General features: G+C 53.2%; 6 protein-coding genes across 6 annotated transcripts; 3 read left to right on the forward strand and 3 right to left on the reverse strand.

Moving 5' to 3' along the window:
* Window positions 1-685: 685 nt before the first annotated feature.
* Window positions 686-3,021, reverse strand: PV07_05432 (uncharacterized protein). Its single transcript, XM_016392326.1, has 4 exons — window positions 2,009-3,021; window positions 1,586-1,935; window positions 1,215-1,501; window positions 686-1,096 (listed from the first exon to the last, which is right to left on the reverse strand). Exons 1-4 carry the CDS (start codon window positions 2,723-2,725, stop codon window positions 951-953), a joined length of 1,500 nt encoding a protein of 499 aa, XP_016249845.1. The 5' UTR covers window positions 2,726-3,021; the 3' UTR covers window positions 686-950.
* Window positions 3,022-3,169: 148 nt separating this feature from the next.
* Window positions 3,170-6,355, forward strand: PV07_05433 (uncharacterized protein). Its single transcript, XM_016392327.1, has 2 exons — window positions 3,170-3,453; window positions 3,505-6,355. The coding sequence occupies exons 1-2, from the start codon at window positions 3,239-3,241 to the stop codon at window positions 6,047-6,049; spliced, it is 2,760 nt and encodes a 919-aa protein (XP_016249846.1). The 5' UTR covers window positions 3,170-3,238; the 3' UTR covers window positions 6,050-6,355.
* On the reverse strand, window positions 6,319-8,183 carry PV07_05434 (uncharacterized protein). Its single transcript, XM_016392328.1, has one exon. It carries the CDS (start codon window positions 7,956-7,958, stop codon window positions 6,420-6,422), a length of 1,539 nt encoding a protein of 512 aa, XP_016249847.1. The 5' UTR covers window positions 7,959-8,183; the 3' UTR covers window positions 6,319-6,419.
* Window positions 8,184-8,454: 271 nt separating this feature from the next.
* Window positions 8,455-10,563, forward strand: PV07_05435 (uncharacterized protein). The gene is made up of 2 exons (XM_016392329.1): window positions 8,455-10,003; window positions 10,087-10,563. Exons 1-2 carry the CDS (start codon window positions 9,055-9,057, stop codon window positions 10,440-10,442), a joined length of 1,305 nt encoding a protein of 434 aa, XP_016249848.1. The 5' UTR covers window positions 8,455-9,054; the 3' UTR covers window positions 10,443-10,563.
* A 736-nt stretch (window positions 10,564-11,299) lies between these two features.
* On the forward strand, window positions 11,300-12,025 carry PV07_05436 (uncharacterized protein). The gene is made up of 2 exons (XM_016392330.1): window positions 11,300-11,819; window positions 11,894-12,025. The coding sequence occupies exon 1, from the start codon at window positions 11,472-11,474 to the stop codon at window positions 11,793-11,795; it is 324 nt and encodes a 107-aa protein (XP_016249849.1). The 5' UTR covers window positions 11,300-11,471; the 3' UTR covers window positions 11,796-11,819; window positions 11,894-12,025.
* On the reverse strand, window positions 11,821-12,700 carry PV07_05437 (uncharacterized protein; the record flags this gene model as incomplete). Its single annotated transcript, XM_016392331.1, has 3 exons — window positions 11,821-12,308; window positions 12,370-12,565; window positions 12,623-12,700. The coding sequence occupies 3 exons, from the start codon at window positions 12,698-12,700 to the stop codon at window positions 11,821-11,823; spliced, it is 762 nt and encodes a 253-aa protein (XP_016249850.1).
* Between the last annotated feature and the right edge of the window lie 392 nt (window positions 12,701-13,092).

The following is a 13,092-nucleotide window of genomic DNA, read 5'->3' on the forward strand; positions in this document are numbered from 1 at the left end:
AGTGGACGTACATCTACCGGCTGTACGAGCCATGCGAGCTGTACTCGCGACGACCGGGCGAGGATCCGCACGAACTGCACAACCTTGCGGCCGAGCCCGAGTACGGCCACCTGGTCCGGATGTTTGAGGCGGTCGTGATGCGCTGGATGGTCGAGACGAGCGACGTGATGCCCTGGTCGAGAGACAAGAGCGGCCGAGGAGCCGTCGTGGACCTCGAAAGCCCAGCTGAACAGCTTCAGAAGAGAAAGGCTGCTGCTGCATCTTCTAGGGCACCTTAAATTAAACCACCTTGTAAGCGAGGCGTCACAAAAGGTTCCTTGTTTGTTCCATTTCCACTTTAACCCCCGAAAGGCCCAAACAGCGTACAAATCTTATCACATTATACACTGTGTGACCTATCCAGGCTCTTTCTACAGACTCTGGGCTATAATAACACTTGCTACCCACGTCGGTCCAAGACGGGAGTCACGGAGGGAGGAGAAACGAGTCGAGACAAAAATGTTGCATGTCTCCATATCGCTCAATTTCTGATAGATAGATAGTTCAGGGCTTTTTTTTCGGCGGTCACAATTAGCAGAACGAGAGGTCATTGTGTTTGAAAAGACACTTTATATCTACGATGCGTATCTGGAAGCTTTCGGGCTTTCTTCCTCTCTTTCACTCTGCGCTTGAGTCCCAAAACAAATGTTGATAACCTGCTCAATTATAACTATTGGCTGTATCCATGTTCATGTCCTTATTGGACCGGGATTCATTGATCCTGAGTAACTTGAGTACCTGGTGATGGTTCAGAAACGGAAGCCATGCATCAAAAGCCTCTTTCCTAAAAGCACAAGGATTGTCGATTGAGTTCCGTACACTTAGAATTGACGAGTTAGATAAGTAGCAACTGAGCCCTACGTCTCCTCCACAAACCATAATTCGTTATGTAGCATCGAGAGAGCCATCCTTCATTCCGATTTGACGGTCGTGGTGAGTTCTTCGAGGCCAGCGAGCTTGTCGGAGGAGTCCACGTGGCGAATATGGTGGTGCGTGGGATCGTTTTCGAAATCTGTAACCTGGACGCCCACGCTGTCGGCGTTGGGCGATTTCCACGCTGCAAGACATAGAAGAGAGAAAAGGTTAGTGACATGTTTTCACACCATTACACACTTGCCACAGGCTTTCGAGAGAGTGGGAGGGTCATCTTGGAGAGTGTTCCCAGATAGACTTACTTCGACTCTTCCACGCGGACACACGCTGCTCAAACATCTCCTCGATCTCCTCCAGCGAGCGGCCCTTGAGTTCCGGAAGGACAAAGATCCCCCAGAGGATGCCGAGGAAGGCAAATCCGCCGTAGATGAAGCCAACCCGGGCGCCGAGCCCAGCGTAATCGTCGTCCAGCAAATACGGGAGCGTGAAGCTGGTAAGGAAGTCGAGGCAGTTTTGCGTGCTCCATGCCACGAAGCACGTCTTGTCGCGGAGTCTGGGGTGAGGAACTTCAGCCGGGAGCAAGGTACCCCTGTAAACAAGCGAAAGTGATGGTCAGCATGGAAACCCGCGAAAAACCAAAGGCTGCTTAGAAAAGGAAAACGGCTATGCTTACATCGCACCGAAGGAGACGATCCGGGCGTAAGGGAAGAATATAGCCATAGCCACGATGCCTTTCTTGTAGCCCATGCTCAATGGCGAATGGGTCCCCAGAGAGGCCATGGTGATAAGAGCGGCAGAAGCGAACGATCCCCAGATCAAGAACATTTTTCGTCGGCCGATTCTGTCGACAACCAGTATACTGGTGATTGGGCCACAGACAACGATAGCCTTCTGGATCATAGTGCCAGTGAATGCGTCAAAGGCGCCAATTGACTTGAGAAACACTGTGCCGTAGTGTGAAGAAAAGGCGTTTCCTGACAGCATAGAGAAGGCAGCCGCGGACATGGCAAGAATGGTGCGGCGCTGTGACAGTAGAGTCAGTCCAAAGTGTGGTCGATGTGGGACGGAAACGTTGGAAGGGGGTCTTGAAACTCACTCGGTTCGTGCCCTTGAAGACCTCAGCCCAAGTTCCCTTGGAAGCAGCGTCGGCTTCTTCCAATCCTGCCTTGAGAAGAGCCGTTTCTTCCTGTGCGTCGTAGTCCTTACAGCATCCGTAAAGATGATTCAGGCTGGCAGCAGCATCGTCGTACCTCCCCTGGCGACAGAGCCATCGGGGGGATTCGGGGACCAACCAATTCAAGAGCAACGCGACTGAAGGAAGGAGAAACATCAGACCAACAGGAATTTGCCAAGCCGAGTTGTCTTTGCGCCTTGAGGTGAAGTTGCAGATGAGAGAACTGATCAAAGCTCCGGACTGATGCTCAAAGATGAAAAGGATGACCATTCTGCCTCGGATGGCTGCGGGTACGATTTCCGCCTGATACATGGGTATGAGCCATTCAAGCATGCCAATGTGTGCCTGAACAAGGCAGCGACCAGCGAGGACCTGGCCGAACGATTTTGCCGAGTATGTGACAGCAATGCCGGTGATGCACATCAGTTGCATGAGGCAGAAGACCAAACGACGTCCCCAGCGGTTGCCAATCAAGGTAGCAATGAGGATGCCAGCGACATACACCAAAAGGGGAAAGGAGTTCAAGAAGGATAAATAGGTGGCATCGATCTTGTACTTGTGTGTCTTTTCATTGTATTCACCGAACTGCTTGACGAAGGCTGCTGCCGTTAGTCTGCGTTTAAAAACGATGCCTCGCATAAAATGAGCAATCGACGACGTGATGTGTCACAATCAGAAAGCGCAGAGGAAGGGAGAGGACGTGGCCCTGCCATTGTCGCTCTGCCAAATACCGAGGTGGTGAGCGAAGAAGTCGGAGGGGAAGTAGCATCGGGATCAAGCATCACTCGGATGTTCGGTGGAGAGGGTCAGATGCGGAGGTTGTTTGAGTAACGGCCTCTCGGGCGACCCCAGCGACGCTATAGATATCTGTTCTATTCCATTGTCAGTGGAAGAGGGGTGCAGGACGCAAGTGTAAACGGCAAGCCTTGAAGTTCGTACGGTTGCGAAGGATCGAAATGGGTTTTTGGACTAGTAGGCAACCACAGGCATCAGCCACCATTTGCCGCAGTTTTCACACGTCACACGTCATTTAAATCGTGACAGACGCGAAATAATTAATTGCCATTGCCCCACGCGTCGACGCGCCTTTGCTTCTCGATGTATTGAAATATCGACCGCGCAGGCGATTATTGAAGCCACAGCTTTACCTGGATGAAACTGGTGCCATTAGGCTGTGTGCTTGCACCTCAGGCGACTCTCAGAACGCTCCTGCCTTCTCATTCTTCTTTCCACCTCCTGTCTCTGTCGCGGTCTCCGCTTGCGCCTGACCTCATCTTCCTGACTTCTCGATCTATTACATCCACCTCTAGATATCTCAACCTGCAGCAAACCTTCATCATGCCACAAGCAAGGCAGTCAACTCTCGGGTACAGCTACCCTCTCTTTTGCGAATTCTGACAGGGGGCTGACTTTCATAGCAAATTCCTCGGGAACACACAAAATGGCACCAAATCTAAAACCCAGTCCACTCTCTCCTTCAACCAAAAGTCGACATCCAAGGGCAGGAAAGCGGATGATCCACCCGAGGAAGAGATGGATGTGTCCGCTGATCCGAGAAATGGACACGTGGACGATGTCGAGAATGGCAAGGATGAAACCAACAATTCCCCAAGCAGAAAACACAAGCTAGAGGGCGAAGAAGAGGAGGATGACTCTGACGATCAGCCTGTGGTCAAGAGACGGAGGAGAGCATCTGCATCCGAAAATAAGCCCAAAGATCCTCCAAAGACAAATGGTGTCGCTGCCAAACTGGAATCTAAAGTTGATATTGAAGAGACGTCTTCGAAAACGGTCCAGTTCGAGCAAGAGGAGCCGGAACTGTCAGATCGAGACAGTGGTGTCTCAGAAGCCGACGAGGATGTCTCTGCAAGTGAGGACGAGAACCTCAAGGTCGATAAAAAACAAGCGGCCGAAATTCAGGCCACGATCATATCAACGGGAAAAGATCCTTATCCAGATTGGAAGGCTGGCGATCCTGTCCCGTACGCAGCACTGTGCACAACTTTCTCCTTGATCGAACTCACAACAAAGCGTCTACAAATCACAGCCTATTGCTCGGCTTTTCTGCAGCAAGTTCTCCGATTGACGCCTCAGGATCTCCTGCCTACGATCCAACTGATGCTGAACAAACTCGCTGCAGACTACGCCGGTATCGAACTTGGGATAGGGGAGTCCCTGATCATGAAAGCCATTGGAGAGAGCTCTGGCCGCTCGTTATCGGTTATCAAGGCAGACCATCAAAAGATTGGTGATCTGGGCCTGGTTGCTGCCAAGAGTAAATCTAAGCAGAGCCAGATGTTTAAACCAAAGCCGCTCACAGTCCGAGGCGTCCATCAGGGATTACTTGACATCGCCAAGATGGAAGGGCAAGGCTCACAAGACCAGAAAGTTCGAGCTATCAATAAACTCATGGCGTCTGCAGATGTCTCATCTGCAGGTAAAACTGTCGACATCACCAAGGACAAAGGAGGGCCGTCCGAGGCCAAGTTCTTGGTTCGTTTTCTTGAAGGAAAACTGAGACTCGGCCTGGCAGAGAAAACCGTCATCATTGCGCTGGCACAGGCCGTAGTGACCCACGAGGCCGTGAAGGAAGGGAAGGTTCCCACCACAGATCAGTTGGCGCAGGGAGAGGCCACGCTGAAAATGGTTTACAGCCAGCTGCCTTCATACGAAGTGATCATTCCTGCAATGCTGGAACACGGCATCTTCAACTTACACGAGACGTGCAAGTTGCAGCCAGGAGTGCCCCTGAAACCCATGCTTGCCAAACCAACCAAGTCAATCACCGAGGTGCTAGACCGGTTCGAGGGCAAGAACTTCACATGCGAATATAAATACGATGGGGAGCGTTCGCAGATCCACTACATTGCCCCTGAAGCCATGTCCGAATACCCAGCAGCACAGAACACGCTAACCAAAGATCCGAAGGCATTCAAAGGTCTTGCAGCCGTTTTCTCAAGGAACTCGGAGGACCTTTCAAAGAAATACCCCGACATCCTAGAGAAACTCAACTCGTGGGTTAAGCCCTCGACGAAGAGTTTTGTCCTGGACTGCGAGACCGTCGCTTGGGATCCTCAAAACAAGAAAATCCTACCCTTCCAACAACTAATGACTCGCAAGCGCAAAGACGTCAAGACCTCTGAAGTCACTGTCCAAGTATGTGTGTTTGCCTTCGATATGCTCTTTTATAATGGCGAAGCACTTGTGCAGAAATCATTCCGTGAGAGACGGGAAATCCTGCACGATGCCTTCGTGCCGGTAGAGGGTGAATTCCAATTTGCCCAGTATGGCGATGCCAAGGACGTTGAAGAAATTCAGCATCTGCTCGATGATGCTGTCAAAGCATCTTGCGAAGGCTTGATGGTAAAGATGCTCGACACGGAAGAATCGGCCTACGAGCCATCCAAGCGCTCGAGGAACTGGCTCAAAGTGAAGAAAGACTATCTCTCCGGCATAGGAGACTCCTTGGACCTTGTGGTCCTTGGTGCTTATCATGGCAAAGGCAAACGCACTTCCTGGTATGGCGCCTTCCTCCTCGCCGCATACAATCCCGATACCCAAAATTTCGAAACAGTCTGCAACATCGGCACCGGTTTTTCTGAATCCCTGCTTGAGGAGCTCGCCAAGGAGCTCTCCGAAATAGTGATTGAGCGCCCCAAACCCTTTTACTCTCACTCGACCGTGAAGAACGATCAACCAGACGTGTGGTTCGAGGCGCGCCATGTCTGGGAAGTGAAGACGGCAGATCTTACGTTGAGTCCTCGATATAGGGCCGCGATCGACGAGATGGGCGGCAAGAATGGGATCAGTCTTAGGTTTCCTCGGTTCATCCAGCGGAGAGACGACAAGAAGCCCGAGGAGGCGACGACTAGCGCGCAAGTGGCGGAGATGTACAGGAAGCAGGAGGTGATGCAGAAGGAGCAATCGACTAAAACTGGCGTGGACGACGACTTTGAGTATTAGAACCGAGAAAGAAGACCACGAATGGCATGACACGAGGTGATTGGGCACGTGGTGGGTGACTGCTGGTCTGATTGACCATCCAGTTGTTGGCCAACATGAGCAGGAAGGTGGACTTGGATGGTTGATGGGGTCATGATATGATGTGATGCCATCATTGCTCTACCGAAGCATGAATTTCTCATTGTATCATCAAATGAATTTGCGACGGAAAAGAAAGAATACATTTACAAGGCGGCGGATCTGGCTCCTCCCAGACCGTGCATGGAGCTGTGAAATGAATAATAGTATAAGACAAGGAACTCCGCCGTGCTGAGTCCAGACCAGCGCCTATTCCTTTTTTCTTACTTGGCATGTATGTATCGATCGCCAACTAACCTCGCCGCCTGCACGCCATCTCCTCTTTGACCGAGTCTGGGATCTCGGCGATGACGAGGTACAGCACATCCTGCTGCATCGTCCTTGCTCTCCTCAGCACTTGTCTGAGTCCACCGCGACCATCGCCGCCGCCACGTCCTTGCGGTCCCGGCCGTCCTCGGCTGTAACCTTCATCACATGGATTCCCTGAATCTTCCCGGCGATGACGTCGTTCGTGGCGGTGGCGCCGTCGAGAGCTCTCGTGCGATGAATACCCACGGTCGTCCGGTTCACGGGACTGGTAATAATGGGGCTGAGACTGGGACTCAGATCGGGAGAGAGAGAGGGAAGCAGATCCATAGGACTGCTGTCTGTATTTTTCACCTTGTGCCGCGCCCGACGCGGTCCGTGCGAGCCGCATCAGCAATCCTTCGTCTCCGTGGGAGCTGGATCGCTTTATGCTTCTTACGGTCGACAGCAACCCGCCTTGGTCGCCTCTTGGGTTGATGATGCCACCCGTCAGGAGCGCGAGAGGACTTCCCGAATTAGCGGGGTGATTGGGGTCGCTGAAGCGGCTGGCGAAGCTCGGCCGGCCATTTGAATCTGCCTGCAAGGCGTCGGCGTAGGTGGAAGGATAAGCGGCCTGGGCACGTCGGTCGAAGTACGAGGAAACAAACTTTGTGCTCCGCTTCCAAGACGATGCCGGCTGGCCGTCGTCATCTGCTTCGTCGTCGACATCTGGGAAGATCAGCGGGGCGGATTGAGGGATCGCGAGTTCACGTCGGCCTGTTCCGCCGGACGAGGGAAGTGGACGTCCCGTGTCGACGTCCAGAATGCTTTGGTCGGTCTGACCGGGCGCAAAGGTCGTAATCATCGCATGCAGCCCGACGGGCCAAAACATCTCCCTGTTCGCCTTGTCCAAGAAAGAGTTCGTTCTCATCCTCTCCTGCGCGGCGCTGGCATACTTCACGCCGGCTTGCACGCTCATGCTCACGGCCATGGCAATCACGCTGGGGGCGAACCCAGCAGCCATAGCGCCAATGTTAATTGCATGGAACACGGGCGAGGCGCGCGAGGACTGTTGGAAGTCTTTGAGGAACTGGAGAAAGGCGGCTTGAGAGATATTTTTGTGGGTTTGGAGGACGGGAGCATACGCTCGAATAAAGCCTCGAGAAGAACGGTGAGGGCGACGCTGAGGTAGGATGATAGGAGCTGGGAGGGGTTTTATTGTGGTGAATGGAGTAGTGCTGGAAGAACTCGGAGAGATTGCTTCATCGTACGACGGGGGGAGGATGGAGTCGAGGGCAAAAGCATCCTCCTCCTCCTCCTCGTCAGAAAGTGATTCTTGTTCGTCGATGTCCTGGGCTTCATGTTGAACGGCGGCCCCTCTGCTCTTCGGTGCGCCGTTGGAGTCCTCGAGGGCGTCATGTCTCCTTGCAACCGGGCTTGTTTTTTTGTTCTTGTGTTGAGCATGCGCCTCGGCCGCAAGACCTATGAGACTGCCAACCCCCTTAGTCACCCGAGTCAGGGGTCCATTTCGTTGGCCGCCACTCATACTTCCGGATATGTTTTGGTTGAAGGATTGAGATCAAGATCTGGTGCTTATCTGGGAAGTTTGGATTCAAATATGTGCGAAAAGGCTTGGGTTGAGGTATGAGGGACATCTTGAGAGGATGAAGCAGAACACCCACCTGATTATATAGGGAGCAACTGAGCACGGACAATAAGGACGCAGGGCATGAAAACCTTGAAATGAATGTTTGTTGGGTCAGCGCTGTACCTGTGCGTTGACATCAGTCCACGCATGTCCAAATTGTCTATAATGTAAGCGAGGCCGAAGTGGTGACCAGGTTGGGTTAGCACGCTGAGGCAATGCATCTGGCCATCAACCAGTATCGGATCTCCCAACCTGTGGATTCCTTGTTCCGGGGTAGTCGATGGAACGTGCTATGTGTTGCCATGATCAGATCGGTTTAGCTTGTGTGCGCAGTCCCCCAGGCACCAGCAAAAAGACTGCCAGAAGGATTCGAAGATCATTGATAGAGATCAAGCGAAAAGGAACCAGACTTGATCGCGCGGCAGATGCGTCGTCTGCGCCCTGCCGTATATCGTATTGGGGTTGGAATGCCAGTACCTCGTATAGGGCACCAGTAGGATTGAGAAGGCAGCAACTTTCCTGGGAGAAACGGAGGTCATGTCATCGACTTTGCTGTGGCATTGGTGAACATTGAGTGTTTCACGGCGGTGTGAGCGGGAGATGGGCGCTGGATGTGTTTGTTCGACAGGGCGAGATATCAGCTGGCCTCCTTGAACGTGTCTGACAGTATGAAATCTGCCAGTATTGGTGCAAGCAGTCTTGATCGACACTTGTCAGACGCATTCATTATTGCGATCCCATTCCGCGGCACGTGGCCCGTCGACTGTCATCGACAAAACCCCCTTGATCATCCCTCCAACCTCTCCATGCATGTCGAAGCCTCGAATCTCGTCAATCACTACTACGCCTGACACAGCGGCTCAAATCAGCTCTCCTTCCCAAATTTACGGTCGCTAAACACAGTCGTTTCACCACCACAAGGCGACCTTGTTGGTCTGCTCGTCTGTTTACCCCTCTCCATAACATCCCATTGACTGCCTTCCTCCCCGCCACCATGGATCTCGCATACGATCATATCGCTGAACAAGCCTACAATACCGGTGATCGTGCCACTACGCCTACCCCTGCAACGAATGCCTCCTCAAACTCTAACGATACCTCCACGCCAAAGACAAGCTCCCCTAGACAGAGTCTCCAATCAGAGTTTCAGGAGACCTTCAAAGCATTTTCCAATTCACAATGGGGCGTCAAGCTAGGTGGCCTCTGGGGAAATGTCAGAAAGCAAGGAGAAAGTCTCTACGAGGAGGCAAAGAAGGAGGCTGCTGAAATGGCTAGCGATATGGAAGCCTTGCGCCTGAAGGGTGTCAAGGGATTGGGCTTTGGGGCGGAGCAGAAAGAGGGAGAGAATACCTCAGGAACAGACGGGGACATAGAATCATCCAGCACCAGCAAAGAAAATGAGCAAAACAAGACAATCCAGGAGACGGAGACATTCCTCGAGCGGTTCAAGGCCGAGGCTGCAAAGAGACTGAAAGACGTGCAGCGAGCGGAAGATGCTGCTGATGAAGCGCTCTTGAGGTTCGGCACGAACATCAGAAACTTCCTGCGGGACGCTGTGTCGGTGACCGCCCCTGACGACCAAGAGGCTGGCAACCGCCAGGCTGGGGAGGTGCTGTTTGAAAGTAGAGATCCTACCTCGGGCAAAAGAGTCATCCACACAAGCAGATTCGATGCGCAGCTACACGTCATCCACACTACAATGACGAGCTTCACTCAGGATCCAAGCGGCGCGGGCGACCAGTGGGATGGCTTCAAAAGGGGGTTCGACATCGACGAGATGACCGCACGCATTGCAGAAGACCTTGACAAGTATCGGGAGTTGAGAAGCTCCATGGAGAAGCTCGTGCCAGAGAAAGTCGAGTACAAGGATTTCTGGACGAGATACTATTTCCTGAGACATGTCGTGGAGACGCAAGAAGAAAAGCGGAAAGAGCTTCTCAAAGGTATGATGGCGCAACGTTGACATTCACCCTCCCCCCCCCCCCCCCAACATTTTCGGAAACGTCTGCTAACGAACCCAATACAGCATCTACGCACGAAACAGAGGAGGTTGGCTGGGACGAGGACAGCGACGAGGAGCAGGGCGCTTCTTCTTCGACGCCCCAGCTCCGGAACGAAGCAGTGCCCAAAGTCCTGGTCGCACAGAACACCAACGACTCCTCGACCACGATACACCAGACGCCCGCGTCCGCGTCCGCCGACCCGACTTCGCTGAAACCCGAAGGCCGGCGATCGCACGACGAGAAGTCCGTCGCCGACAGTGACGCCAGCTATGATCTCGTCAGCGGCGCCAACAGCCGGGCTCCAGGGAGCCCGAAGGACGACCTCGGCCGGTCGCCCACCAAGGCGGAGGAGGAGAGCGATGAAGAGGACTGGGAGTGAGGAGAGTTGTGCTGTCGCTGCTGCTACTGCTCTTGGCTCTCGATTGGTATTGAGTTTATGCCATGTACCTAATAATGATACCCTGCCACCACCACCACAATACAAAACAATACAAAACGGTACAAGAGAATACAGTAATCCCTCCCAGAAGGACAAGTTCGATCAAAGTAGAGCGGCATTCGTCAATCCAGAAGCGGGTGCCCATGTCGTATTTGACCTGGATTATTTCTCCCCCTGGCACCAGTATGCACCGTTGGGAATGCACAATCACATCCGGCGGGGGGTCGATTAGACAAGAAACTGACCAAAGTAGACAAAAACCTGCAAGATAAAGAGAATAGCTTCCTTATAATGTGGCGCAGTTGGCCAGGGAAAAGGTCGGTCCTGTGGCAAATTCGTCCAGAGAATGACCAGCGTTTTACAAGTATGTTATTAACAACCAGTGGAGAGTCTGTTGTGTTTCGGTTAAAGTCGAGGTAATACTCGTATCTCTCACGCCCAAGTTGAGCGTGAAGCGCACCAATGGGAATTGTGCTTTGCTTTCTTATGTGCCCCTTAATCCAAGACAATCTCGAGGCGAAGGATCGGAGGCGAGGCTTCGGATACGCCGGCTGAGGAAGCGAGGCTGAGTCAACGCAACAGATAACGGACTACAAGTCAGTTCCAAAGTAGCACATTCGCACTTCTGAAAAGCTATCTCTGTTTCGAGTACAATGCATCATGTATTAGCTATCAGCCCGTCCAGTCGGGCCTATTACAGCAGATGCTTAATGCTCGTGCTAATAGGTACCGTTTGGTTGTCCGTAAAATCCGTTACGCATCAATAGGCACGCTGCGGTGACCTTGAACAAGCCAATCGCGCTGAGATTCTGTCCGCCGATTGTCCCTTTCCCTGCCCCTGTGGAGCGAGGATGCAAGTCGCGCCGTTCGAATGTGGGTATCAACAGTGATGTGGAAACAAATTGGAAATTTTCATCGACCCTCCTAACCGACTCAAATGTGGCTCAAGTGTCATTTATTCACAGCATCATGATAGCAGCAGCAAGACCTGCGATACCAGCCAGGCCGTTCACAGCTACTGTCGCCATGGGCACAGCTGCACCTGTGGCGCTAGATGCCCCTGACGAAGCGGCCGACGATGCACCAGATGCAGCAGACGAAGCGCCCGAAGCGGCAGAACTAGTGGCGCTGGCCAGATGCGAAGATGCAGAACTGGCGAGAGAGGATGCAGAGGCTTCAGCGGACGAGGCAGCGCCCGAGGCAGCAGAGGAGGCCGATGAGATTTGGGAGGAAAGAGAAGCTGAGAGGGACGAGGCAGATCCGCTTGCGCCAGAGGCGGCCGAAGATGCATGACTTGAAGCCGAGGACTAAAAACCCGTTAGTGATTCTGGAACAATGCTTTTTTGAGGGGGAAGATGTCACTGACCCCAGCTCCTCCAACTGCGCTAAAGATGGTGGATGTGCCCACGACCGTGGTGAATTTGCTGCCTGCACTGTCGGTGCCAGTCGAGAACAGGGTTTCGGTCGAAATGGGAGTCGAAGAACCGCCGTTGCCTCCTGAACCTGCACCAACTGCGCTAAAGATGGTGGATGTGCCGACGGCGGTGGTGATGGTGCTGCCATCGGAGGTAAGGGTGGAAAAGAGAGTCTCTGTAGAGACTGGCGTGGAGGAGCCGCCAGAGCCAGCACCGCCGGTACCAGATCCAGAACCAGAACCACCTGAGCCAGAAGCACTTCCACCAGAACCACCAGTGCCAGTAGCAGTGGCACCGCTAGGGCCAGTGGCAGTGGCACCACCAACAGTCAAGGCTGAGGTTCCGGAGAGAGTACCAACCGAGCTACCGGCGCTGGATGCGGAAGCAGCGGCTGTGACGACCATCAGCACATTTGCCCGACTGTCACCAAAGGATGTCCATCTTTCACTCACCAGAGGCGCAGTAATTTTGTCCATACGTAAGAATCGGTGAGATATCGGTACCAACCGGGCAAGACTCAGAGGAACAGTCGTGGAGGCCATAGCTGAAGTCGGAATTCTTGCACAGACAGACAACGTCGGGCGATCCATTGACATCGGGGCAGCCGAGGGTGGCAGCTTGAGCGAGCATGTTGTTGAAACACACTTGCTGAAGTACAGGTCAGTCAACGTTCTGAGAGGCCAGCCTGGAGCATGGGATACTTACACCGCATTGTGGTAGGCTGGAGAGTGTCTGCGCGAAGCTTGCGCTGACAAGAGCAGCGGCGATGACGAAGCTCTTCATGGTTGAGGATGAGAGGATCAAGGCTCGCGGATGAAGTTGAGAATTGCGCGGCGTAAAGGGTGTGACCAGTAAGATGATGCACTGTACGTGACGACGACGTCGAGAGCGAGCCCTGGGTAAGGCAAGGAGGGAGAGAGGACAAGGTCCAGCGAAGTGGTGGATGGGGGAAAGAAAGCAGCCTTAAGGCGCGGATTGAATTGACGCACAAGGTTTTAAGGGGAGGTGCTTTGAAAGTCAGAGCTGGAAGGTGGAAGTGGGAAGCTTTTGACTTGGGAAGTGAAGGTCAAGTGAGGTCGAGGTGGAGGAGTGACGGCAGTGGAGACCCTGTTGCCAGTGACGATGCAGCAAAGGCACAGCTCTGGAGGTGCGGCACGCCGTCCGAGTACGATGCG

This window comes from Cladophialophora immunda (assembly GCF_000835495.1).
Source record: "Cladophialophora immunda strain CBS 83496 unplaced genomic scaffold supercont1.3, whole genome shotgun sequence".
In the NCBI taxonomy this organism is placed as follows: Eukaryota; Fungi; Ascomycota; class Eurotiomycetes; order Chaetothyriales; family Herpotrichiellaceae; genus Cladophialophora; species Cladophialophora immunda.